A 27,501-nucleotide genomic window follows, 5' to 3' on the forward strand; every position below is an offset into this window, starting at 1 on the left:
TCTCCGGAGGCCGCCAGGGTCTCGGACTGAGAGCACATGCACCAGCCGGACCCAAGCGGAGTGAGCGCCTAGGGTATCGCAGGGAGAATGGAAGGAGAGCCGCGGCTTGGGGGTAGGGAAGCGCGCGGGGCGAGTTACGCCCTGGAAAGGGAGAAGAGGGAAGGAATTGAGGATCGAAGATGAGAGAGGGAGGATCAGGGGCTAGGTAAGGCGGGCCGACCTTTGGCTTGGGTGGAAAGTGGGCGTGGCGAGGGCGTGGCTGGAGGAGCTGTGGAATAAAAGCGTACTGAGCGTGATTGGCAGGTTTATTCTGAGCTAGGGTTCGGAAGCACCCCAATTAGAACTAGGCGGGGGAAGGTAAGAGGTGGAAGAGAGGTAATTTAGGGCAGCCTCTGTCAGCCGTGCACTGTCTGGCGCTAAACAGACCTCGGCCCCAGGCTAGCTCAGTCCGAATTATACTTCTCAAAGCGCGCGGCCTTGCTCTGGCCTAGGGCCAAATCCTTCCGGCTCCTTGGTCCAGCCCCCAGGAGGCTGGGCGGGGGCGTGGCTGCCCCCTCTTTGGTCCGTACTCGGGAGGCGTCACGTCGGCCGGAGCCTTACGCCGTGACGCGATACGTCGACGTAAGTGACGCGCAGGTCTGGGCCGCTCCTCCTTCCCTGAGTGAGTGCCGGCAGGGTCGGGGCGGGGGAGAAGTGGGAGGGGGGGAGGGAAAGGCGACCCGGGAGTCGTTGTGGGCCGCGGGCCGGATCGGGTCCCGGGGCGGCGGGAGCCCGGGCCCAGCGGAAGGGCTTGGCGGGCCGTTAGCGGGCCGCTGCGGCTGTCGGGTCCCCTCCCCTGCTGGACTTGCGCGCCCCGGCACCCGAAGCCTCGGGCGCTGCGCCCACCCCGCTCCAGCTCGCGTCTCCCGACTCCAATTAGGTCAGGCTGGGAGTCCCGCGGCCGCGGCTCCGGCCCCCTACGCGCGGCGGCCACCCGGTTCGCCTTTCTTTCTTCCCTCGCCTTCCTCTCGTCTTGCCCTGCCCCCTTCCTTTCACGTTACTGGGGTTTTGTTGTTTTTTTGTTTGTTTTATGCTTTAGGGGTTTTGTCGTTCCTCAGCCCGAGCTCATGGGTGTACGTTATCATGCTCCTCTTTTGTAGAGCAACCCGATGGCCATGGAGGCCGAAGAGACGATGGAATGCCTTCAGGAGTTTCCTGAACATCATAAAATGATCTTGGACCGATTGAATGAACAGCGAGAGCAGGACCGGTTTACTGACATCACTCTGATTGTCGACGGTAGGTGGAAGAGCGAATTTGTTGCTTCATCCTTTCTCTCCCCTTTCCCCATCCATCTGCCTCTTGGACACCTCTAGGAGCTCCTTACTAAAAGTCTACCGAGTGTGCTTTAGGACCTCAGGTCACTTGTCAGTCAGTGCGCTCTCAGAGATGGTGCTGTGCTGCAGAAGGCTCGTTTGGTCAGTCACGCTTTCCGCAAAGTCTTGGTGTTAATAGCATTGTAACTTCTTACAGCTTCTTAAAGTTTTGTCTTAGAGCACAGTTGATAGTGAGATGATGGTGTAGAGATAGGTAGAGTAGTTCTAAAGGTTCGGTTAATATCTTCCTGTTGGTAAGCTTCTTTGATGAGTCCCACATAGGAGTCATTTGGGAATGTGGATTTGTTTCTGGTTTCCTAGTTGATGTTGAAGAGCGAGTGTTTAGGACTCCTTTTGCAGGAATCCCACCCACTTTGGGAATCACCATAATAAAAGGGAATTTTTACCTGTCTTTCCCAGGAGTTATTAGTATAGTTTTGGCAAACCTAGCTTGAGTATCTTTTCCTTTTAGTGATAATAGACTTCTCAAAGCAGGCTTTTCTTTATTGTAAGTCTACCATAGGTTGGACTTTCAAATATCAGGCATATTACAACTGTCCCAGAGCAGACACATCCAACTTTGTGTTTATTTTATGGCTTTTACTCCCTTCTCTTTCCGAATGATATATAACTTTTTGGATTGTATTTATATTTATCAGTTTCAACTGACATAGGATATGCTTAATTGAAGTAACAGAATGCACTTTCCTTTAGTGATACGAAGCCCCTTACCTCCTGAAGTTTTGTTGACTGGCTTTTATAAAACTTACTTAGTAAGATCTTTGAGGTAAAGATAAGGCTTCGTGTCTAAATGAGATTAAAATATGCCAAGATAACTGCCAGGAATATTCTGACTTTAGTTCAGTAATTTATTTTCTTATATAATTATGTTATGAAGAAAGGCCTATTTTACTTTACATAATTGAAAAATCTGTTTTATAGTTTTACATTTGATTTTGTGAATATGAATGATTTTCTTTCTTTTTTATTAGGACATCATTTTAAGGCCCACAAGGCTGTTTTGGCTGCTTGCAGTAAGTTCTTCTACAAATTCTTTCAGGAGTTTACTCAGGAACCTTTGGTGGAGATAGAAGGTAAGTATTTGTTTTAAATACAATACTACATTATAGTTCATGAAGAAATTTTAAACAGTTTATTTAGCAAGATACCTTGGGAAACGGACATCAGTAGTTCCTAGTATATGAGTAAGTAGATTGTGCTTTTGTCACCTGAGAATTCTTTCAGTAAAGTGCTGGGTAAAATGATCTGCCAGGAAAAACTCTGTTAGATGGTACATGTTAGTCTCTTAAAGGAGTCTTACTTCATCAATTACTTTTTCCATTGTTGAAACCAGTGGTCACTGTCGTTTGAAAGCATGTATAAAAAGTGAATTGCCATCGTTGGTCAGTGAACTTATGTTTCACACGGGTGGGGAAGCTGCAAATTACAGTAGAGGTCTGTACTAGTCAAAGTAGTGATATTTACTAGCAGATGAACAAATGACTTGGACAGTGTGAAGTGGGCTGATGTAATGTGGAAAAGGCTAGAAAAGATGAACTGAAGTAGCATTCAGAGGAAGTTCTAGTGGGTATGAAATGTCTGGAATGGAAGGGATCAGCCCTTGGATAGTGCCTTGAACAAAAAGTGATTTTTGTACTTGCTTGATGTTTTGGTAATAATTGCTACCATTTATAGTGCCTGCCAAGTGCCAGGCATTGTGCTCTGCAGTTTGTATGTATATTCTGAGGCTCGCAGCAATTCTTTGAAGTAGGTGATTTTATTTCCAGTTTACATAAAAGGGAACAGGTACTGAAATGTTACTTGCCCAGCTAGCAAGGTGTTCAGTTTGTGTTATTAATTACCTTTGTCTTCTGACTACCCCCTGCCCACTCTCTACCCCAATCCAAAATAGAAGGAAGTAAATCCATTTGCCTACAAATAACACAGAATTTTAGCTTCTTTCGAGGTACTTGGGTTTTGATTTTGTATCTCTTTCACTGTGTACATATTCTTTGTTATGAATGGGTTGCCTAGAAATAGTATTCCCTTGGAAAAATTTTGGTGCCTAGGGGAGTAAAGAAAATATAAAGAGTGAATATCCTTTTATTTTGGTATGTTTCAGTTTAGCATTCTAGCTGATAAATCCACAGCTAGATTATCTCTTTATTATATTTAATGGCCAGAACACAGGCATAATGGAAACCCAGAAAGTATACAACAGTGAGATTCTAGCTGCCTAGATAGGATTGGTTTCTGTTATAAGGCAAGATTCCTTCCATTCATTCAGTTGAGGCTTACTAAGTATGTGACCCAAAGCAGATTATTTTACCTCAGTTATGAATATGCTTCCTCATCTGAAAAGTGGGTTAATAGGCTTGTAATGATTAATTGAAATAATGCATGCAGAATGCCTGGCATAGTGTTTGGCATATAGTAGAAGTTCAGTAAATGGAGGCTATTAATTTATCATGTTGAATACCTATTATATATTATGTACTGGCCTAGACTCAAGAGATGAAAAATTGTTGAGTAAGGCATTCCTTAAAGAACTTACAGTTTAATAGGCATAGGCAACAGGTAAAGAAAGAAGTGCGAAAAGTGTTTAGGGGCTGTTGCTGTGGAATATTATCACTGAGAATAAGTGGTTTAATAGTGTTAGAAATAGGAAAGATTTCAAAAAAGAATTGTCTTCTGAGAAGAAAAAAAAGTGGCCCAATCTGGAAATATGAAGGAACAACTTGAGGGAAAAGTTCTGGGGTATAAAAATTCCTAGCAGATCTGGGGAAGTAAAATCATGGATTTTAAGAGGGTACATAGCAAGAGGTGAGTCTTGAGATAATGTGTATCTTAATGTGCTGTGATAAGGAGTCTGGACTTGTCATTTTTAAAGTGTAAGTAATATATACTTACTATAGACCAAAATTTTTCAGTCTCAGCCCTATTGACATTTTGGGTTGATTAATTCTTTGCTATGGGGGATTGCCCTCTGCATTGTAGAGGGTATAGTGGCATCCCTGGTTTCTACCTGCCAAATGCCAGTAGCATTCCCCCAGTTATGTTAATCAGAAGTGTCTCCAGACAGTTGCCAAATGTTCCAGAGCAGGGGCCATCATCGCCCCCAGTTGAGCACCACTACTGAAGACCAATGAAAATATGTAAATAAACAAAAAGAAATTAAAATCCCTAATTTCACCACCCTGAAACTACTGTTAATGCTTTTAAATATATTTTTCTATATGTAAAAATTACTATAAAGTCTATTTTTTAAAAAATGGAAGTGTATTATAAATAACACTTTGTAATCTGTACTTTTTCACTAAATAGTAGATCATGGCCATGTCTGTAAATAAATTTTTAATGGCTGCATAGTATTTCAGTGAAGGGATAGACCTTAATTTATTTCATCTGCTCTTCCATTATTGAACATGTAGGTTATTTACAATTTTGAGTTGATATAAATTAGTGTTGTCGTTTAATAAGCTTGGAAATACTGAAAGGAAAGCAGATTACTAAGTGATAATGATATGAGCTTTGGATTTGCTGAATTTGGAGTTTCAGTGGGACATTGATCTATGATGCTCACCAGGCAGTTGAATCAATTGTCCTAAAACTCAGGAAGGGATCTGGGTTAATAGATTTAAAATTAATCAGTATAAATGGTGCTTGAAATGTGGAGTGAAAGAAAGTACATGAATAGATTTATGGCATGAGAAGAGACTAAGGACTTTGGGGCACAGAATAAAGGTGTTTCCAAGGAGCTCCTGTACGAAGTTTGTCCTAATTTTAGTAGTCTGAGGGCTACTATATATACCCATCTGAACCCAAGAGTAATATCTCAGATTTTAGAAAAGGAAGTTAGAATTGCTGTCATTGATGGTAATGTCCTCCATAGGGCTTATTCAAATGAAAAGAATAGTGGGACTAGGATTGTGAAGTCCTTGGTACTAATTTTTTCCTTTATGGTTAATGTAATTAATGTGCGTGGCTAATTTTGTGTCTTCATGTAAAAAGGGAACCCCTATGATTACATACTAGAATTGTTGCCAAGATTACAATAATACAAGAGACACATTATGGGTCAAAAATTTTCTGATGTTTTGAAATTTTTTCATGTAGATAAATTGTTTAGTAGGCAATAGCTAGCTCCTAGAGGTGAGGAGTCATGTTCATCTGTCTCTCAATGGTTTCAGTTCCTGGCAGTTAGTATAGATTCAAATGACAGTTATATGTATTTACAATTTGTGTAACATGCTTAATTGAAATCTATATAGTTTATTATTACTATTAATTAGTACAGTGGATTCCTTCCCCCTTTCCCTTCCTGCAAATGTAGCCCTTAAGCAGACTTACATCACCAATTTAGGCTTTTTCAACCTTGGTTGGGTAATTTTTTGTTGTGGAAAGCTGTTTTGTATCTTTTAGGATATTTAGATGCATACCTGCTTTGCTGCTTTGAAAGGATGTATGCTCCCTATAAAAGCCATGTTTTAATCAAAATCCCATTTCATAAAAGGTAGAATAATCCCTATTCAATACTGTATGTTTGAAACTGTAATCAGATCATCTCCCTGGATGAGGTGATTTAGTCAAAAGTGGTTGTTAAACTGGATTAGGTGATGACACATCTCCACCCATTTGGGTGGGTCTTGATTGGTTTACTGGAGTTCTATAAAAGGAAACATTTTGGAGAATGGGAGATTCAGAGAGAACAGAGAATGCTGCACCACAAAGTAGAGAGTCCACCAGCCAGTGACCCTTGGAGATGAAGAAGGAAAATAACTCGCCGGGAGCTTCATGAAACGGGAAGCCAGGAGAAGAAGCTAACAGATGACGCCGTGTTTACCATTTGCCCTTGCAGATGAGAGAGGAACCCTGACCGTGTTCACCATGTGCCTTCTCACTAGAGAGAAACCCTGAACTTCATCGGCTTCAACTTAGAGTTGTAATTGGGCATGTCCTTAGCATCTTTACTAGGATCAACATTAAATTGTTACTGTAATATATTTGCTTCTGCTAATACTCTTTTTATTTTTTTAAGTTTTTTTAATGTGAAATATAACATATATACAAAAAAGCCATAAATTTCCAAGTACATTTTAGCAAGCAGCTACAGATAGATTTTAAGTTTGGTATGGGTTACAGTTACACAAATTTTTGTTTTTTTTTTCTTCTAGCTGCTTTAAGACACTGAAGACCAAAAGAATATCAGTATAATGATTCAGCAGTCATACTTATTTGTTAAATGCTATCTTCTTTGTTATACTCCTCCTCTTTTTTTGTGAAAATAACGTATGTACATAAAAAGCAATACATTTCAAAGTACATCGCAACAATCAGTTGTAGAGCAGATTTCAGAGTTTGGTATGGGTTAAAATTCCGCAATTTTAGGTTTTTACTTCTAGCTACTCTAAGGTACTGGAGACTAAAAGAAATAGTGTAATGATTTAGCAGTCATACTTGCTTGTTAAACCTTGCCTTCTCTGTATAACTCCATCACCTTTGCTCTTTCTCCCATTCTTTAGGGGTGTTTTGACTATGCTCATTCTAACCTATTCATGTTGAAAGGGGCTGTCGATAATATGGGATTGGGGTATGGAACTAGTTGATGTTCTGGAGAGGCTGACCCCTCTGCATTTCAGGACTTATCTGGCCCAGGGACCCATTTGGAGGTTGTAGGTTTCTGGAAAGTTACCCTGGTGTTCGGAACCTTTGTAGAATCTTATGTAATATCCTAGGTATTCTTTAGAATTGGCAGAAATGGTTTTGGTTGGCGTTGGCAAGTTATGATAGGTACCAGTGACTACCCGAAGCTTGCGTATGAGCGACCACCAGAGTAGCCTCTCAGCTCTGTTTGAACTCTCTCAGCCACTGATATCTTATTTTAAGGCTTGAGCCCTTAATTTTGGGATCATGAGCACTGGGCGTGGAATTACAACTCCTGAGTTTTAGTCTTGGTTTTTCTTTCTTTCCGTTGTGTGACCTTGACCACCTTGGCTTCCTTCTTTTTATCTGTAAAATATGTCAAATAACTTTGGGTTGTGTCATGGACATTTTGAATATTATGTTATGAGGCTGGGTGCTGTTAAAAATCCTCTAAAACTGTTTTTGTTCTTGCCTTGATTTGGGTTGTTTATTTTAGCAGGCAATCAGCTTGCTTAGATTGAGACTGCCTTTGTGGGCTGTGGACCCAGTACCAATTTTGTTTTCAAAATCACGTGTGTCACCTGGGGCCTGCATGGTAGACTGCTCCACAGTGTAGTTCTCAAAGCCTTTACTATGTTGCGTTGGACCAGTTCCACACATTTGCAGCTCGGAGCTGAGCCTTAGACTTCATATACAGATTTAGAGGATTCCTTTCTCCAGCTCCCTTTTCTCCATCATTTTCAGTATACTCTAGCTTCTTAGAACCCCTTTTCCTGGTACTCTCTTTAGAAGTTGGGGTTTTAGCCTCGCTGTGTTATTCTGCACTTCTCGCAACAGGGTCTTTGTCCTGGATGAAGCCCTGGGAGAGAAAAAAATAGCAGGAATTCTCTCCATGCTCATTGGACCATTGTCTTTTACTCTCAGAGTTTAGGTGCCTGCATATCTGTCACCAGACACAGGTATGCATTAGAACTGGATATTTTTGCCTTGGGGTGGGACTGAAAGAAGGAAGAAGCAAAACATGGATTTCTCTGAGTATCCCCTCCCTCCACATTTCTAAAAGCAACTTTGCTATCATATCTAGAAATTTTAGCCCTGAATGTCAAGAACAAAACATCCAAGTACATATATTCACATGTATTTTTTAAGTAGGAGTTTTCCATAGTTGGGGAGAATTCCCTGCAATTGGAAAAATTCCAGAATGTTGTCAACCTTTTGCTTCTTTCTTATCATTGCTGTCAGGGAGAAGACTTGGGTTATGATGTCCATATTAACATTTTCCTTAGAGACTCACTTAGAAAAGTTGTATTCTCTTGCACCCTTCCATTAGGAAGGGAGTAAGGGACTGATAAGAAAAATGAATTCAGATTTGTAAGTTATCAAACTATCCTGATAGAGAATAAATTATTTTGCACCTGTACATTCTAGTACTACTTCACTTACCTAGCTGAGCAAGTGTTACCAGCTTAGCTCATGTGAGCTAATGGCTTAGGTCATTGATTGTTCCTAGGATCCACATTGGACTGGGTACATGAGAAGTACCTACAGAAAACAGATTCTAGTAGTGGTAACCCATATTTTCATTGCAGTCAACAGTTGATTCAGATCAGCCAAGATTGGAAACTAAGTCCACAGTCTCTTGTCTAGATTCTTAGGGGCCAGATGTTTCTTGAAATTCCTAATTTTTCACGTTTTCTAAAGATAAAGCAGTGCATATATTACATAGTACTCCCAGTAGAGTTTAGGACAGCATCTTGTAACCGTATATCAATATTTCTGCAGTGTAGTTTAAATATTCACTCTTAAGTGAGATAGCCTCATGTTAGTTCTGATCGAATTTATGGGAAAACTTCTGGCTTTAAGAGATAGTTAGGGGATTTTGGAATTGTGAGTAAGGGATTGTGGAGCTATAGTGACTTATACTATGAATATTCAGTCTCTTCCAATCAGGAAAGTTTTCCTGCTATGTTCCTATTTAAAATCTTTGTTATAGATTTTGGAGTCACACCATGTGGATTTGAATCTTAGTTTTACCACTTAATAACTAGGACTTTGTCAAGTTAGGTCACCTCTCTTGCCACAATTTCTTCATTTGTAAAATGGGCATCAAAATAGTATAATTTTATAGGGTTGTTATTAGGGTTAAGTAGTTCACAAGTAAATACTAGTGAAGTGCTTAGAATTTCACGGGTAAGCATTGTATATGTGTGTTTGATTAAAAGTCATTATCTCTTCCACTTCTGGAAACATTTACCATTTCAGGTTGTTTTTAGAAAAGACATATGTTGTACTTTCAAACTTATGATGAAAACTGCTAAAAGAACAAAATCTCATTGTCTTTCTTTCAGGCTAGTCGTATAATAAAAGATAACATAATCCAAAACAGCATCAAGGATAAAAAAGACTTAGGAGAACTAAATAAAATTAGCCTTAATATAGTTAGTTATATTTGGTACCACATAAGTTGGCCTTAATTACATGTTTTAAGGTATTTCTCAGTATTCACATTCCTTTCAGACATTTTGAAGATTAGTTTACCCAGGCTCAGAGGTTCTGTTGTGTCCCAAATCACATAGCTCATGGAAGAGTGGGGACAAGTACTTGAAAGTTTCAACTCCCAGAATGGTATCCTTTGCACAAAGGATGCTACTGTGAACCTCTAAGTGGATACTCCATCAGTATTCTTACTATTGCTATCCTGAAGGTCACCTTCATATGTAGAAAGTGATGGAAAAAACATAAAAATACTTTCATGATTTACAATTGTACATAGTGTGTGCAGTTTGTTCTTAGGCGTTTCTTAGCTAAAAGTCCATGTTAAAAGTAGTTTTCTCTTTTTTATTCTTGTCAGTAACTTCCTGTATACTCACCTTAGCAGACTGAAACAATAATATATAACATCAAGTTGTAAAAAGAGATAAATATGTTTTGAGAACTAAATTTTAAGTACAACAGTTTTAAAGAAAAGTTGGAATCATGGAGTCATAATTTTGAAAATGACTTTGGCTTTTATTTATTTATCTCTGCATTGTATGCCCACCTTTTAGGAAACACTGTGTACTGTTAGGTGAGTATACAGTAACAAAATCATTTTCTTCAGGTAGCTTCAGGTAGTACAGTAAATGTACTTGTGCTGGTAATTATAATTCATGAATTTGTACAGAATTAAGCCTGGGTCAGTATTAAAGAAGATTTTGTTGAAGATATGACATTAGAGTTGGGCCTTAAAGGAAGTAGGATTTGTACAACTAGAGACTAAGCATTCAGGAATTGAGGGTAAGTGTTAATAAAGGCAAGAAAGTTATTAGACAGTGCAGATTTGTTTGAGGTATCATATATAGTCTGGATTTGGTATTTTTTTAAATTTGTGGGAGGAAAATAGTGGTTAAAAAAAAACATGCAAAGGGTTAACTAGAATTAACCAGAGGTACTGATCTTTATTTGCTAAACTGTGGGGAACCATTGAAAATTATAGAGCTGGGTTGATACCGAGCTGTTGTCTCTTGGCAGGAAACATATCATGTCTGGCATGAAAAAGTTATCAATTAATATATTTGTGTGATATATATTACTGTTCTCTATGAGCCTATAGAAATCTTTGGGGGAGGTCTTGAAGTATTTTGCTTGTTAGTGCTGGAACTGTTACTATACTATTAAAGAATTTCACCATAAACTAACTTCAGAAATTAAAGATGACTAATATTAGTCAGGTTCCAAGCACTAGGCCTTGTTTTTTTTTGCTGAATGTTGTAAGATTTGAATCAGTGTTAATACTTGTATATCTTCTTTACAGGTGTTAGTAAAATGGCCTTTCGTCATTTGATTGAGTTCACCTATACAGCAAAATTAATGATACAAGGAGAAGAAGAAGCTAATGATGTATGGAAAGCAGCAGAGTTTCTACAAATGCTAGAAGCCATTAAAGCCCTTGAAGTCAGGTAATTACTTGTTCTTAGTGAGATGCAGATAGTCATATTCAGCCATGTTTGCCATAACTGTTAGTCAGGATTTGTATTATGTGTCATGCCATGAAGAATTGATATTTTGAAATTAAGAATATTTAAGTATCTATAAAAATTCCTTTGGATATGGATTGTTCTTTCACTCACACTTCAATTCTTATTTTTGTGTAAAAACTGCTAAGATTAAGTAGCATCTTTTGGATCTCAAAATATGGAAGACTATGCGGAATTGTCTAATAGCTCTTAAAAAGTACTCTGGCACCCTATGAACTGTTTTGTTGGATTCAAGCTATTAATTATTTGTACCAAGCTTTGTTCTAAAAAACAGATGAGGAGGATTGTAAAGCATTTTGGAGAGATTTTCACAGTCATCTGAGCGCTGCTTATTCTACCATTGGTGTTTCCCTAAACACTTGGTGGTCTCTTATAACCATCCCTGAGGTGCAAGTCATATTTTTTAGGAGGGAAGGATGTTAATACCTGCTTCCACACAAGAAGAATAACACCTGGGATACAAGTGTTGACTCTGGAAAGAAAGTGTTGCTTACATTTGTTGGGGTCCCCAGTGTGAGACCTATATCAACCAGGCACAAGTTGACATTGCCTCTAAAGTTGCCTCCCCCTTTCCCAGTGCATTTAGACTGAAAGTGTCTGATCTTTGCCAATAGAGGGACTAACTTTGGGCAGTCATTTCAGTCTGTCTTGCTTGTCACCACTACCTAAAAGCTGAGTGGCATTCATTTGCCTCACAGATCTAACCTCAGCTATGGTCAAGCATCTTGGTATTTTGCATGGGACTGCAGGAGCTTGACCACCACTCCCTGCTCTTTTCAAAAGACTACTTGGTAAATTAAGAGAGATGGCTGTCAGAACATGGTCAAAGCCATCTGGTGGAGGGTCACAGACTTAGGAGTCCAATAAAGATGCTTGCAGTAGTTTGGGAGAGCACCGTCAGAACATTTTTCTTCATGAAAAAGTCTTTCTGGATGGTTCTGAAGGTTAATATCCTTCCATCCTCTATACTCCTTGAGTCTTAAGATGTTTTCTACCCAGGTGGTGCCAGAGTCATAGTTCTCCTTCCACCTTCACAGAAAGTGTGTCTCATTCTAATAGCTGTAACTCCACCTCTTTTCCATTCATTCCCTATTCGCACCCAGATCTATCATCCAGACTGGTCAGGTGCCAGAGGAAAAAAGACATTTTTATAAAACTTATAGAAATCCATTATGTTAACCATTTTGGTTTGTATAGGCCACTATAAGTAAACTTGGAGACCAATGTATTCAACCAAGTAATCACTATTTTTATAATCTAAAATCATATCCAGGTGGCTGAACCAGAATTAAATTTCATCCTCCTGGGCCCCTTTGGCCAGGCTATTACCTAGACATACCAACCAGGCTGGTCTAGGGTTGCTATTAGAGAAAAAGAAAACAATATGTGTGAATGGTCAAGGCAGAATTCCAAATTTTCCAATTGGGTTCATATTATTTCCCACACCTTTTGTCTTGATTATTATCCAGAAAGCAGCTGAGAAGAGGTGATCTCTTTCTGGGGACAGCTGAATTTGATGATCAAACTGTCTTACTCAAATTTTTGGACAAGGAGAGGCGAGGGAAACAGAGTCAAATTTTTTTGAGTTAGTATTTGAGGAGGCCATTCCATTGCTTCTCTACAGTTTCAGGGCTTGTGGATGGTAGGGAGCATGAAAGATCTATTAGTACCTTCGCTATCAGCCCACTATTGAGTACGTTTTCTGATAAAAGGTACATGATTATAGTGAACATGGTCCAGAAAGGTGACTATATGAAATAGATTTTTACAGTTCAGCATTTTTTGTAATATGTAACTTTTTACAGTTATGGTGTAATTGGTAATTGTGTCAACAGTGTCAAGGCACCACTGATGGTCTCCACATAGAGTCAGAAGCCCAGGATAGTCAGTTTGCTGGGTATAGGCAGTGATAGTGCCCTGTGCAATGTGAATTACTTCACCGTGAGACAGACCAACTTTTGGCAGAAGTAAAATGTCTAGTATGCATTGGCAGCCTTTGCATCAGAAATGCAGGGTCCTTTACGTTGTATCCTGTCTATAATGTTGGGTGTATTACCATATCCAGGCACTGTTGGGTCCAGGCACCAGTAGTGGTGATCTGGGCAGTACAGGCTCAGCTATCAGCTTGATTTCAGTTAGTCTCATTATAGAATAGGCCCTTACCATCAGCATCTAAATAAGTGGAAAATACAGTTAGCTGAATAGTTGCCCCCATGTGTTTCCACAGTTGTTGCCTCAAAGATGGGTATCTTTAATCTAGCTGTAGACTTCAGTACACCACTCTTGTCAGTAGAACATCTAGACAGAAGGTCAGTAAGGAAGCAGAGAACTTGAATAATATGTTAAGTGAACTAGATCTAATATTGTATTAGATCTAGTATTAGATCAGAATATTGTATCCCAAAACAGCAAGAAATACATTTTTCTCAAATGTTCTCGGATCATTCTCCAGAATAGACAACATGGGTCAAAGACCAGCCTCAAGTTTTAAAAAGATTGTAACTATATGAATCATCTTTTCTGACCATATGGAATGAAACTGGAAATCAAAAACAAGCAGAGAAATGGAAACTCCACAAATATATGTGAGCTAAATAACACATACTTAAACTACTAGTGGATTAAAGAAGATATTGTAAGGGAAACCCATAAATATCTTGAGATGAATGAAAATGAGAACACAATCTATCAAAACTTGTGGAATGTAACAAAAGCAGGTCTGAGAGGGAAATTTTTAGCCCTATACACTTAAATTAAAATGGAAGAAAGAGTTAAAATCAGAGCTCTAACTGCATACCTAGAGGAATTAGAAAAAGAATAGCAGACTAAACCCAAACCAAAGACAATGGAAGAAATAAAGACTAAAGCAGAAATCAATGAAATTGAGAATTAAAAAAATCAAGAGAGAGCATTAATAAAACAGGAAGTTGGTTCTTTGAAAATATCAAATAAAATTAATAAACACTTAACTAGGCTGACAAAAAAGAAATGAAGATGCAAATAATTTCCTCCTCTTAGAAATGAGGGGGAGCATTATGACTGACCCCACAGAAATAAAAAGGATCATAAAAGTATGCTATAAATAGCTGTATGCCAACAAATTAGGCAATATAGATGAAATGGACATATTCCTAGAAACACATAAAAAATGTACACTGACTCTAGAAGAAATAGAAGATCTCAATAAACCACTTCAAATAAAGAGAATGAATCAGTCATCAAAAACCTCCCAACAAATAAAAGCCCCAGGACCATGTGGCTTCATAGGTGAATTCTGCCAAGTGTTCCAAGCCTACTCAAACTCTTAACAAAAAAATTGAAGAGAAAGGAGCACTACCTTATTTATTCATAAGGCAGAAATCATCCTAATACCAAAGTCAGATACAGGAACTACAAGTAAAGAAAATTACCAATTTCTCTTATTAATAAAAATGCAAAAAATACTCGACAAAATACTCATAAATGGAATCCAACAGCACATTAAAAGAAATGTACTCCATGATCAAGTATGTTTTATCCTACTAAAAATGGGATATTTATCAAGCATGGTGCAGCATAAGAAAATCAGTTAATGTAATACACCATATTAACAACAGTAAGGAAAAAAAACATGATCATCTTGATTGAGAAAAACGTTGGACAGAATCCAGCATCCTTTCTTGATAAAAATACTTTGAAAAATATGAATAGAAGGAACCTTCCTCAATGTGGTTAAGGCAGGATAAGGAATGTATGAAAAACCCACAGCTGCTATCTTAGTCAGTGTTGAAGAACTGAAAACTTTCTTTCTAAGCTCTGGAACAAGACAAGGATGTCCAGTGTTACCGCTATAATTCAACATTTTGCTCAGGTTATAGCCAGAGCACTTAGGCAAGAAAAAGAAATAAGAGGCATCCAAATTGGAAAAGAAGACTTAAAACTTTCATTATTTGCAGATGACATGATCCTATATATGAAAAGTCCCCAAAACTCTTCAGCAAAGCTACTAGAGCTAGCAAGTGGATTCAGCAAAGTAGAGGGATACAAGATCAACACACAAAAATCAGTAGTGTTTTTATAAACTAGTAAAGAGCGATCTGAGTAAGAAATTAAGGAAAAATTCCATTTATAATAGCAACTAAAATCATAAAATACCTAAGAATAAATCTGATGAAAGATGTGAAGGACTTGTACCCATGAATCTACAAAACATTGCTAAAATAAATCAAAGAACATTGAAATAAATGAAAGGACATTCATGTTCATGGATTAAAAAACTAAATATTGTTAAGATGTAGTTCTACCCAAAATGATCTATAGAGTCAGCACAATCACAATAAAAGTTCCAACAGCTTACTTTGCAGAAATGGAGAAGCCAGTTCTCAAATTTATTTGGAAGGATTAGGGTCCCGAATAGCCAGAAACATCTTGAGACAGAAGAACGAAGTCAGAATAACTTTAAAACATATTACAAAACTATACTTCTCAAAACAGTGTGGTGCTGTTACAGGATAGATATATAAACCAGTGGAACTGAATTGAGAGTTCAGAAATAGACCCCTCATATGTGTAGTCAGTTGATTTTTAACAGTGCTGCCAAGTCCATTCAATTGGCCAAGAAATATCTTTTCAACAGATGGTGCTGGGAGAATTGGATAACTGTATGCCAAAAAAATGGAGGACTCTTGTCTTACATCATATGTAAAAATTAACTCTAAACAGATCAAAGACTTAAATATAAGGGCCAGGATTATGAAACTCCTAAGAGAAAAGGTAGGGAAGCATCCTCAGGACCTGATGTTAGGCAACAGTTTCTTAGGCTAAACCTGAAGCATACTCAATGAAAAAATAGATAAATGGGTTTTCTTCAAAATTAAAGACTTTTGTGCAACAAAAGATTTTGTCATGAAAGTTGAAAGAGAACCTACTCAATGGGGAGAAAATAATTTGGAATAACAAAACCAATAAAGGTTTAATATCAAGAATGCATAAAGAAATTTACAACAATAAAAAGACAAACAGCCCAGTTCAAAAATGAGCAAAAGAACTGAATGGACATTTCTCCAAAGAAGATATAAATATCACTAAAAAAAGCACATGGGAAAAAGCACAAGAAAAGTTGCCGAAGATCTCTAGCTGTTAGGGAAATGCAAATCAAAACCACAATGAGATTTCACACCCACTAGAATGACTGACTACTACCAAAAAACCCAGAAAACTACAAGTGTTGGAGAGGATGTGGAGAATAGAGCCGTTCACATTGTTAGTGGGAATGTAAAATGGTACATCTACTGTTGAAGACAGTTTGGCAGTTTCTCAGAGAGCTAAATATAGAATTACCGTGTGACCCAGCAATCTGTCAACTAGGTATATACCCAAAATAATTTAAAGCACATATTTTCACACTGATGTTCATAGTGGCATTATTCACAATTGCCAGAAGATAGAAGCAACCCAGGGTCTAATACCTGATGAATGTGGTGTCTTATACAATGGAATATTACTCGGCTGAAAAGAGTCTTATGACAGCATGGATGAATCTTGAACATAGGTTAAGTGAAATAAGTAAAATAAAGGACAAATACTGTTTGATTTCACTATTGTGAAATAATTAGAATGGGCCAACTCTTAAGAGTTAAAATGTAAAACATAGACTCCCAGCAGCTGGGTTGGGGGTAGAGAACGGAATTAATGCTTAATTTGCACTGAATTTTTATCAGGTTGATTGTAAGGTTTTAGAAATGGTCAGTAGGGTTGGTAGCATGAATTATGAGTATAATTAACAGCACTGAATTATGTATGTGAATGTAGTTGAAAGGGAAAATTTTAGATTATATACATGTAACTAGAATAAAAATGAAAAGATAAAACATAGGATATAATACAATGAACTCTCTTATAAGTGATGGGCTATAGTTAATAGTAGAAGTATTAAAACATTCTTTTATGGGTTGTGCGAAATGTACCACACTGCTGCAGGGTGTTAATAATAGGGTGACATATCGGGAAAAAATAGTCCTAATGTAAATTATGGAATATAGTTAACAGTATAATTTTAATATTCTTGCCACATTTGTAACAATGGTACCACACTAATACAGGTGTCAACAATAAGAGGGTATATGGAAGCCCTCTAAATTTGATGTAAACCTACAATTTCTATAATTTAAAAATTTTTTTAAAAAAATTAGTTGACCTTATAAGTGTGGATCTATTTATGCACTCTTCGCTGTCCCATTAATCTTTGTCGTGTCACCAGTATCATTGTCTTAATTATTGCAGTTTTTTTTTGTAAGTCTTGAAATCAGATAGCATAAGTCCTCCAATGTTGTTTTCTGCCTTTCCTCTTTCATCAGCTTGTCAGTTCATTCAAAAAAACCTTCGAGGATTTTGATTTGCCTTGTAGATTTTTTAATCCATCCATTATGTATTTTAGGAACAAAGAAAATTCAGCTCCACTGGAGGAAAATAATACAGGAAAAAGTGAGGCAAAAAAAAGAAAGATTGCAGAAACTTCAAATGTTATCACAGAGACACTACCATCTGCTGAATCAGAACCTGTTGAAATCGAGGTGGAGATTGCTGAAGACACAATTGAAGTGGAAGATGAAGGCGTTGAAACAATAGAGAAGGTGTCTTCAGCCAAGCAGTCCGTAAAGTACATTCAGAGCACAGGTTCCTCTGATGATTCTGCTTTAGCACTATTGGCAGATATTACCAGCAAGTACCGTCAAGGTGATAGAAAAGGGCAGATTAAAGAAGAAGATGGCTGTGCATCTGACCCCACAAGCAAACAGGTAGAAGGTATTGAAATTGTGGAACTTCAGCTGTCACATGTGAAGGACTTGTTCCATTGTGAGAAATGTAACCGTTCATTTAAATTGTTTTACCATTTTAAGGAACACATGAAATCACACTCCACTGAGAGTTTCAAGTGTGAAATATGCAATAAAAGGTATCTTCGGGAGAGTGCATGGAAACAGCACCTCAATTGTTACCATCTTGAGGAAGGTGCAGTCAGTAAGAAACAAAGAACTGGGAAAAAAATTCACATATGTCAGTACTGCGAAAAACAGTTTGACCACTTTGGACATTTTAAAGAGCATCTTCGAAAACATACAGGTAATTAGCATATTCTGTACATTAAAAATTTTTTTTCCATATTCACTTCAAGTCTAAATGCTAATGATCCTTTTTTTCTTGATTAATACCCCAGAAACTATCTCCTGTATTTTGTAATGTAGAGGCTTAAGTACATATTGTTTTCATATTATTACTTTGCTGAAATATTGATGCTTTGAAAGCAAAATCAGCATCAACATTGAAAGTAAATGTCACTCTTACCCTGGCAATTTTTGTTATTTTTTAAGGAAATAATTATAACAAGGTTTATTTCTTTACTGAAAGGTCATAAATCATTAAACTCTAATTATAGTGAATGTTTCTGTTAAGCAATTTTGTATTTCCTGTCTCATGTGACATAGGTGGCTGTATTTACAGACAATTACTGACATGTTTATACCTTTACGTACATGTGGTCATCTGTTTTGACCAGATAGGCAGCATAACTATCGTCCCGTCACCTCTTCAACAGCAACTTGTCAGAACTGGTAGACAGCCAGGGAGATGAGAAGGGTAAAGTCTTACGCGGTTTTTCTTTCTGGGATCCATCCTAGGCACAAGAGACCCTCATTTCTTCATCCCCTCTGCCTTTGTTTTTTCCTTGTCAGAATCCCTATCCTTGTTCCTGCTCCCCAAGCATTCTTTGCTATGTCTTTTGCATCATGCACAGGAACTACCATGAGTCTTGGGGACTCCCTAAATCCACTATAATTAAGGGTGTGCAAAGAATAGTTACTCTGAGTGTGCTAAGTTTCAGACATTTGAGAACTTGTTTCCCAAGACCTTGTTATGTGTGGTGGTTAAGATCTTTTAGACTATTAATACAGTAAATACAACGTAGGTATCTCACACTGTTCAGAGTTTGCAAGAGTTTGAACAGCTTCTGGTGGGATTTTTTTTTATAGACCCCCTCACTGTCTAACGTTGTTTACTACACCCTATTTGAAATTGAGGAACCAAATAGACTCAGACAATATGGTATCCCTCATTGTCCAAATACTTGGTATTAATACTTAAGAACAGAATAAATAGATGAATTAGCATGGAAATCTTTTACTGTACTTAAGGCACAGTTTGAATGTAAAAGGCTTTAAGGTCCTAGTTTGGGTAACTAATAGGTGTTTATGACGTTTTGGTGGGAAAAATGCTTTCTGATTTTCAAATATTGTATCTCTTGGGTGGGCCACAGTGGCTCAGCTGCAAGAATGCTTGCCTAGGATGCCAGAGGACCCCGGTTCGATTCCCGGTGCCTGCCCATGTAAAAAAAAAAAAAATATATATATATATATATATATATAGTATCAATATACTTGTATATTTGGGGACTACCTACAGTTACATTTATTTTTTGGGTCCTTCAAAAACATGAACATTATTCTCCTTTAATAGTATATTGATGAACATTTTTTATAGTAACTGCATTAATTTTGCAAAAGAATTGATATACCAGCAGCACATTAAATTAATAAGTAAATCATTGTTAGGTAGCTAAAGCACTTTGATAGGGCTTTGAAGTACCACATAGGTAATGAGTCACTTTTCATTATTTCCCAGGAGTACAGAAGAAATAGAAATTGTTTTTTTGCTCAAAACATTATCTAGTAACTTACCTGTTTGAAAATAGGACAGTGCAGACCATTTTGGAAACTCCTGCACTTTATATTTTAGATTAGAGAGCAGAATATAAAGCTAAAGTACATTATGTTACATGCTTTGTCTTTCCCTTCAAAATGATGTGAGATAATTTAAGTAAATTAACTTAAGTAGTTGTTAATTATAGAATCAAATGTCTGTTGTAGGAAAGGTTCAGCACATAAACAAATTTGAGAACTTTCATTGTCTTTTTTTTAACCTCAACCTTTTACTGTACTAGTAATTAGCAATGACAACATAGTTACAGATGTGATAGTGACAGTGAATTGAAGAAGAGCATAAACAGTTTAAAATTGTGTTTGTGTTAATAAAACTTTATTTTTCCCTTATAACAAACTAAATGTAAAGATAAGGAAACAATTCTGTTCCCTATCCCCCAAAGTTCTCATATACACCAGTTTCATATTTTGCATATTTTTTGTTAGTTTAGCTTGTATATTTCTTTTATGATCTTAAAACATGCATTGTGATCTTGGCTTAATTTGCAAAATTTTGCTGTTGTCCTCTGAATTTTTTTTTTTCCATATGGAAAATAATAAGATTAATGCAAATTTGCTAGGCCTTGGTGGTAAAGACAGTGTAGAGTCCCCTGCCTTCAAGGAGATCACAGTTGGGTTGGGGGAGATCAATGCCACAGTCCCAGTGCAGCAGGCTAAGAGGTAATTGAGGTAAGCACAGAGTCCCTTGGGAATGACTGCCTAGGCTGCTTATGATAGAAGAAACAAAGAAGCCTTCAGTGATGAGTTTTAGTTCATGATGACTCTCAAAGGAAAATAACCAGGAGAAGGGCATTCTAGGCAGAAGAAGTGAAACATACACAGACATAGAGGAAGGAGAGGATGTGACTTGTTTGGAGCTCTGCTAGTAATTTGTTAGGACTGAAGAACTGGGTTGAAGTAGAGAAATGCCAGGAAATACAACTGACGGGGTAGGAATTGCTGACTACAAGCACACACTCCAGGGTTATAGGGGATTGTAAGTAGTTTAAGAGCAAGAGAAAGGGTGTGATAGGAGGTGAGACTGAGATTGTGTAGTAACTTTTGTAAATGCAGTAAATAAGTTTGGATCTTATTCTAAAGGCTCTGGGACCATTTTAAAGGTTTTAAGCCAGGAGGAGATCTATTCATATTAATAATTTAGAAGATGACTGGGAAGATAGATTGAAATGAAATGAAAACAATTAGGAGTTGGAGTAATCTGAAGAAGAATAAGGGCTTGAATAATGGCAGTGAAAGTGGGAGGAAGGGTTGGAGATTTGAGTAATATAAAATAGGCAGGATCAGTAGGATTTGATGACCCGTTAAGAGGAGTAGAGTACAAGATGGGGGTTGAGTCTGACTTTCTGGGAGGCTACATGATTAGAGGCATTATTAACTTATAAAAGAAGATCTGGAAGGATAAGCATTTGTGGGGAAAGTGGGGATATTATGCTCATTGGCACATCTACCTGTGGGTCACCCGGTGTGAAGAGAACCTAGATGTGACCTTTGACCATGTTCTCAAATAGTTGTTGCTTACTTTCTCAGAGAGATAGTATTGTGTTATAGAAAGAATATGGGCCTGGAAACCAGAATTAGATTCCAGCTCCAGTTCTGACATTTACTAGCATGAAGAATTTGACTGGTCACTTTACCTTTGAGCCTCTTTCTTTTTCTATGTAAATAAGGATAATGATACCTATTTTGCAGGGTTGTGACAGACAAGAGAAAATAGTGAAAGCACTTTGAAAATTTGAAAGCCTTATTGTCCACATCTAAAATGTAATTAGTCTGTTGCAATTTCTAGGTTTTATTCAGCTTCTTAAGCTAATTTTTTTAATTAAAAAAAAAAGCTCACCATGCAATGAAAAGTGAGCCACTTACCTACTTCAGTAGATCTTTCCAGAAGCAACTACTGCTATCATTTCCTGATTTATCCTTCCAAATATATTCCTCACATTTCAAGTAGCCATATACCCACACACATATGCATGCTTTTGGAACAACAAACAGAAGCATGTGGAATAAAGTGTTATGCCATTTAATTTATCTTAGTTTTCCTTTTTTTTTTTTTTTAACATTTATGGATCTATTTAATCATTTTCACTGAAATTGCATAGCATTTCAGTGCAAGGGTATATGATACTTAACCACACTCCTGCTGATAGACATTTAGGTTGTAGCCAGTCTTTTTCTATTATAGACTATGCTGCAGTAAGTATACTTGTACATGTTAAAGGACATATTCAAGTAGATTGAAGAGCAGACTTGTGAGGTCAAATAAAATGTGCATTTTAAATCTTGATAAATATCACATTGCCCTTTAAGGAGAACATGAAGGCTCTGGGACCATTTTCAAGGATTTTAAGCCTTTAAATTTTATTGGTTTCATTCATAATAAAAAAAGATTACATATGAATGAAACCACAAAACGATAACCATTTTATTTAGCAGTATTTCCCAACATTTTTAGAGTTGAAAAGGAGTTTCTGGGCGGGCCACGGTGGCTCAGCAGGCAAGAACGCTTGCCTGCCATGCCAGAGGACCCGGGTTCGATTCCCGGTGCCTGCCCAAGTATTAAAAAAAAGGGAGTTTCTGTACCAACACTAATTCTAGGAGACTAAGTCTTTTCTCTCAATTTAAATTTTTTTTACCATATGAAAATTGTACAAAATAAAAATCTGTAATTGTTACCTACCTCTGAAACCTTAGCTGCATTCTATGCAGGCCATTCTATCCCTTGAATTTACCCACTCGTTTCTTTATTCTTTTCTTATATGTTTACCTCATTTAGACTTCCAGTCCATCCATTCCCCTTTCACCATGTTTGTTATCCCATTTCTAACTTCTCTATCCTGTCTGGACCTTGTTGTATACTACTTGAGTCACTTTTTCTGTACTCTAAGCACATTCCCTTGGCTTTTGACCCTGCCTTCTCTTAAACAAAGCAGAACAAATCGCTTCATCCTAGAACCATTGTATCCATTTACTCTTACTCCCTGGTTTTTCACTGGAGAAAGTTTAGATCTCAGGCCTTAAGTTAAACCCTTTGGTGTCTGATGTACATTTTTCTTTTCCTAACTGCTATTCCAAACCTTCGCTCAGAACTCAAGACCCCTTCCTACTGCTCAGCCCCCAGCAAATGACATGACTATCTTTCTGCTCCCAAGTTACCTATGGCGGCATCTGTTTTTTATTTCAGAGGAAGAAGATTCCTTTTTGTTCTTCAAGGCCAATCCTTTATGCATGTTCTTTTTCTTTTTTAATATGCTGTATGGTGGGGTTCACATTCATTCTTTTTCCATGTGAGTATCCCCTTATTGCAGGCACCATTTTTTGAATTTTTGTTTATTTGTTTGCTTGCTTGCTTGCTTGTTTGTTTGGGAAGTGCATGGGTCGGGAATTGAACCTGGGTCTCCCACATAGCAGGTGAGAATTGTATTACTGACTGAACTACCCTTGCCCTGCCTTTCCCCCTTGCATGTTCTTGATCCCACGCCTTGATGTCTCTTCCAAGACTGTGTTCCATCTGTCATTTCTGCTCCTCTTTTCTTTCTCCACTGCTTCCTTCTCCTTGGCAAATAAATAATGAAGTCTTCTCACCTAACTTAGAGAACCCTCTTGATGTCTTATCCTCCTCTATCTACCTCTGTTCCTTACTTCCACGCCTTCTTGAAAGAATTTCAGTAGTGACTTCATTAATTCTTCTCAGCCTCTCATTCCTCTGTAGTTTGGCTTCTGACCCCACCAGTCCACTGACCTGATTCTTTCTAAAGTTATTATACTCCCCTATTATCTTAACCTGACATCTTTATTCATTTTGGAAGTTTACTACCCCATCTTCTTCATATGACTTCCTTAATGTCCCTCAATATTCTCTCCTAGTTTTTCTTCTACCTCTGGCTGTTCCATTTGTGTTTTCTTTGCTGGCTTATCTACCTACTGTTTTAAGTTGGTGTTTCATTGGATTCTTGTATCATACAAGATATTCTTGAGAAACTTTATCCACACCTAAGGTTTTTATTACCATTTAAAATAACCCCTAATCTACAGCAGTCCACCCTCTATTTGCCACCAGATTTGTTTAGACAGCTGCCTTCTGAAGATCTCTGCTCTGTGAGTACCTTGAACTCAATAGACACAAAAGCGAATTTACGGTCTTTCCTGACACACTATACTCCACATCTGCTTCTCTTGAACTGCTATGTTATCAGACAACATTTGGCATAATCAAGGAAGTATGATCCTAGACTGTCATGTTCTTTATCTTGACAGTACCACTTGATTGTATTCTAAGACAGATCTGGGAGACTCAGTAATTCTTCCCTATGTACTTCTCACCTGTCATCCTGTTTTGCTCTTTTGCGCCTCTGCCTGGAGTGAGCTTCCTTCTTCCATTCTATTCCACACAGAGTTAGTTCCTCCCTCTCTCCTTTGTGCTGCTGCAGTACATTTTCCATGTCCCTTATATCTGTAATAGGCTTTCTACAGTACATTGATTTTTTTATTTTAATGTTATTTCAGATTCATCCTCTGGCCTGTGAAGTAAGTCTTTGAAAATAAGGAAGGTCGATTTATCTTTTTTTTTCTCCATTACCCAGCACATGGTTTGGTACACAGTAAAAGTTCAAAAAGTGCATATGCAATGGGATAGTGATACATTTCCTGAAATAGAGATTGGTCTTGATTTTTATCTAAGGGGAAATATATAAATAATTTTTAAGCAATGCAAAAACATGGAAAAGAACTCATCCAAGTTTTATATTCTTTTATTTTCAGGATTATAGATACAATGATAATATCCTTAAAAATCATGAGAACATCTGAAAATTATGAATTCTGATTTACTTCTTACAATGTGATATTAAAATAAACTAAAAATAAACAAAACCTCTAAAATTACTTGCTTTTGCTACATTTCTAATTTACTAATACATTTTTTTCTCTTATAGGTGAAAAACCTTTTGAATGTCCAAATTGTCATGAACGATTTGCTAGAAATAGCACACTTAAATGTCACCTGACTGCTTGCCAAACTGGAGTTGGGGCAAAAAAGGGAAGAAAGAAGCTTTATGAATGCCAGGTATGTGTGGTTGAACTCTCTCCTTAACAAAGGAGTCTATGTTTTAAATATTTTGAAGTGTGAGGATAACAGTCAAAGCAAAGGTTTGGAGTTGACAGTTTAGAAAAAATGAGAAGAACATCATCGTCTTGATTTTTATAAGGGGGATGAGAGTAGGTTTTTTTTACCGAACCCTAGATAACACCAATATGAACAAAAGTGTCAACAAAAATGATGTTCTATGGGCGTGCCCGGTAGCTCAGCAGGCAAGAATGCTCACCTGCCATGCCAGAGGACCCGGGTTCATTTCCCAGTGCCTGCCCGTGTTTAAAAAAAAAAAAAAAAAAAGATGTTCTAAATAACAGGTAAAGTGCTGATTTTCTTAATCATAGAGCAGTCATTAGAATTCTGGGGGACATGGGGGAGAGCAGATCAAATGTAATTGTATCTTCTTCCATGATTAGTGTATTTTTATCCTAAACAATGTAATGGATTTGAATGTTGATATTCTGGGAAGAACTCAGTATTGTTACTTTTTATTCCTAGAATTAATTTATGCTTAAACAATGAAGGCAGTATTAAAATGTTTCCCAAAATGTATTTGACTAGTTATCTACATCAACTAGAGGACCAAGTAAACTAAAGAATTATATGGTAGCTTGGTCTAGATTATATTGCAGATACCGTATTTGTAACATTTTCAGAATAAATCTTCAACTTATTCATATACTACCTTCAGTTTGACTGTTAAGTATTGTTGATACCATGTGTTTATTTCAGGTCTGTAATAGTGTGTTTAACAGCTGGGACCAGTTCAAAGATCACTTGGTAATACATACTGGAGATAAACCCAACCATTGTACTTTATGTGACTTGTGGTTTATGCAAGGAAACGAACTAAGGAGGCATCTCAGTGATACTCACAATATTTCAGAGCATCTAGTAACTGAAGAAGTTCTTTCAGTAGAAACACGTGTGCAAACTGAACCTGTGACATCAATGACTATTATAGAACAAGTTGGGAAGGTCCATGTACTACCATTGCTTCAGGTCCAAGTGGATTCAGCACAAGTGACTGTGGAACAAGTCCATCCAGATCTCCTCCAGGACAGCCAGGTGCACGATTCACATATGAGTGAGCTTCCAGAGCAGGTCCAGGTGAGTTACCTAGAAGTGGGTCGAATTCAGACTGAAGAAGGTACTGAAGTACATGTAGAGGAGCTGCATGTTGAACGGGTAAATCAGATGCCAATGGAAGTACAGACTGAGCTTTTAGAAACCGACTTGGATCAAGTGACCCCTGAAATCATGAACCAGGAGGAGAATGATCCTAGCCAAGCAGATGCTGCTGAGGCTGCTCAGGAAGATCATGAAGATGCTGAGGGCTTAGAGACCAAAACAACAGTGGATTCCCAAGCTGAAAATGCAGGGAATGAGGACAGAACAGCTATGCCAGTTTTAGAATGAAATAACAAAGGAATATATTTTTTAATTTACATGCTGGGTTTTTGAACTGAATATGGGCAGTGTGACTGTCCTTAAGCTAAAAGACAAGTGGACCAAAGTTAAACAATTTCCTGGTGTGCTGAACTGTTTCTTTTGGAACAAACTGATTTCCCCACACATAATGCCACAGAGGAGGAATCTTTTCCATAAATGAATGGGAAGCTTTGAAAAGTATGTTTCTGAAAATTTAAATGGATTATATTCTTATTATATAAGTTGGGTACAAATGTATCTATTTTCATTGTGGTAAGGCTTCTCCCATCTCTCTTTCCCAGGTCATGTCCTTCCTCAAATTTTTCCATGTTGTAAAATCAGATGTGAAATCATTAGAATACAAGTTTATGTATTCTATTGGATGTTAGAAAATTGAATATATAGGAACCACAAGGCTGCATGAAGAAAAGTGCATTGTTACTGTGCAGTTAAGTTTTGGCTTCTGGCTTTCTTTGAGTTTGAACAACGTTATTGTCTACCCTGATAGTCACAGATGCCATCTCTGCAACAGAAATAGAGTGGTGGTGGCAAAATTTCTAGAATGTTAAAAAAAAAAAATCCACACCCATGTGCCTTTTCGAAACCAACGAAACTTCTATAAAGCATCTCTGGTATTTTCAAAGTTCAGTTGGTCAGAAGCAATGTAGAAGAGTCTATAATATTTTATATTTTTGCTTATAAATGTCAACCATCAGTTTTGTTTTGTTTTGTTTTTTTCACTTAGGTTGAGAAATTTTATTTAATGGCAGCTGAAGGGCCATTTTCAATTGGGAAAATTCATTTACATCTGTGGTAAACTTTATTTTGTTGAAAAGTTGCACTAGTATTTTACCACCAGATGAAAAAAAAAAAGATAGACATCATTTAAAAATTAATGTATTTAAAATAAAGTACAGAGAAAAACATGTATATAATATATCAGGCTTTGTTTTGAATGGAATCTTTTTTCCCCAATCCTTAACATAAAGATCTTGTGCTATAACTTTTAAAGCCATACAAATAAGAGTGCTAAACTGTGGACTTAAAAGTAGGTGTGTAAATATTTTTAATCAGTATTATTTGGAAAATAAAATATAACAGCCCCATAAAAGAAACCAATATGCTATTTTCTTTACTTGTTGAATATTGGGAGATATTTACGTTTTTGAAGTAAACTTTAAAATTATGTGTTCATGGCTGTTTTTTTTTTAATT

The 27,501-nt window shown here is 37.3% G+C and overlaps 1 protein-coding gene across 8 annotated transcripts; it reads left to right on the forward strand.

The window, feature by feature from the left end:
- ZNF131 (zinc finger protein 131) lies at nucleotides 1-27,501 on the forward strand. Of its 8 annotated transcripts, XM_077117091.1 has the most exons (8): nucleotides 15-60; nucleotides 1,140-1,278; nucleotides 2,348-2,449; nucleotides 10,792-10,936; nucleotides 17,430-17,790; nucleotides 17,893-18,115; nucleotides 24,699-24,829; nucleotides 25,589-27,498. In XM_077117091.1, exons 1-8 carry the CDS (start codon nucleotides 37-39, stop codon nucleotides 26,273-26,275), a joined length of 1,812 nt encoding a protein of 603 aa, XP_076973206.1. In that variant the 5' UTR covers nucleotides 15-36; the 3' UTR covers nucleotides 26,276-27,498. The 8 variants fall into 8 exon arrangements, with proteins under 8 accessions (XP_076973204.1, XP_076973206.1, XP_076973200.1 ...); XM_077117089.1 differs by having other exon boundaries at nucleotides 1-112; nucleotides 17,430-18,115; nucleotides 25,589-27,499; XM_077117085.1 differs by having other exon boundaries at nucleotides 17,430-18,115; nucleotides 25,589-27,499.

Source organism: Tamandua tetradactyla, chromosome 9 (genome assembly GCF_023851605.1).
Source record: "Tamandua tetradactyla isolate mTamTet1 chromosome 9, mTamTet1.pri, whole genome shotgun sequence".
Taxonomy (NCBI): domain Eukaryota; kingdom Metazoa; phylum Chordata; class Mammalia; order Pilosa; family Myrmecophagidae; genus Tamandua; species Tamandua tetradactyla.

Coding starts and splice junctions, on each gene's coding strand:
- ZNF131 (XM_077117085.1), top strand. CDS start 37: ATGCACCAGCCGGACCCAAGCGGA. Junction 1,279..2,347: donor CATCACTCTGATTGTCGACG/GTAGGTGGAAGA, acceptor CTTTTTTATTAG/GACATCATTTTAAGGCCCAC. Junction 24,830..25,588: donor AGAAGCTTTATGAATGCCAG/GTATGTGTGGTT, acceptor TGTTTATTTCAG/GTCTGTAATAGTGTGTTTAA.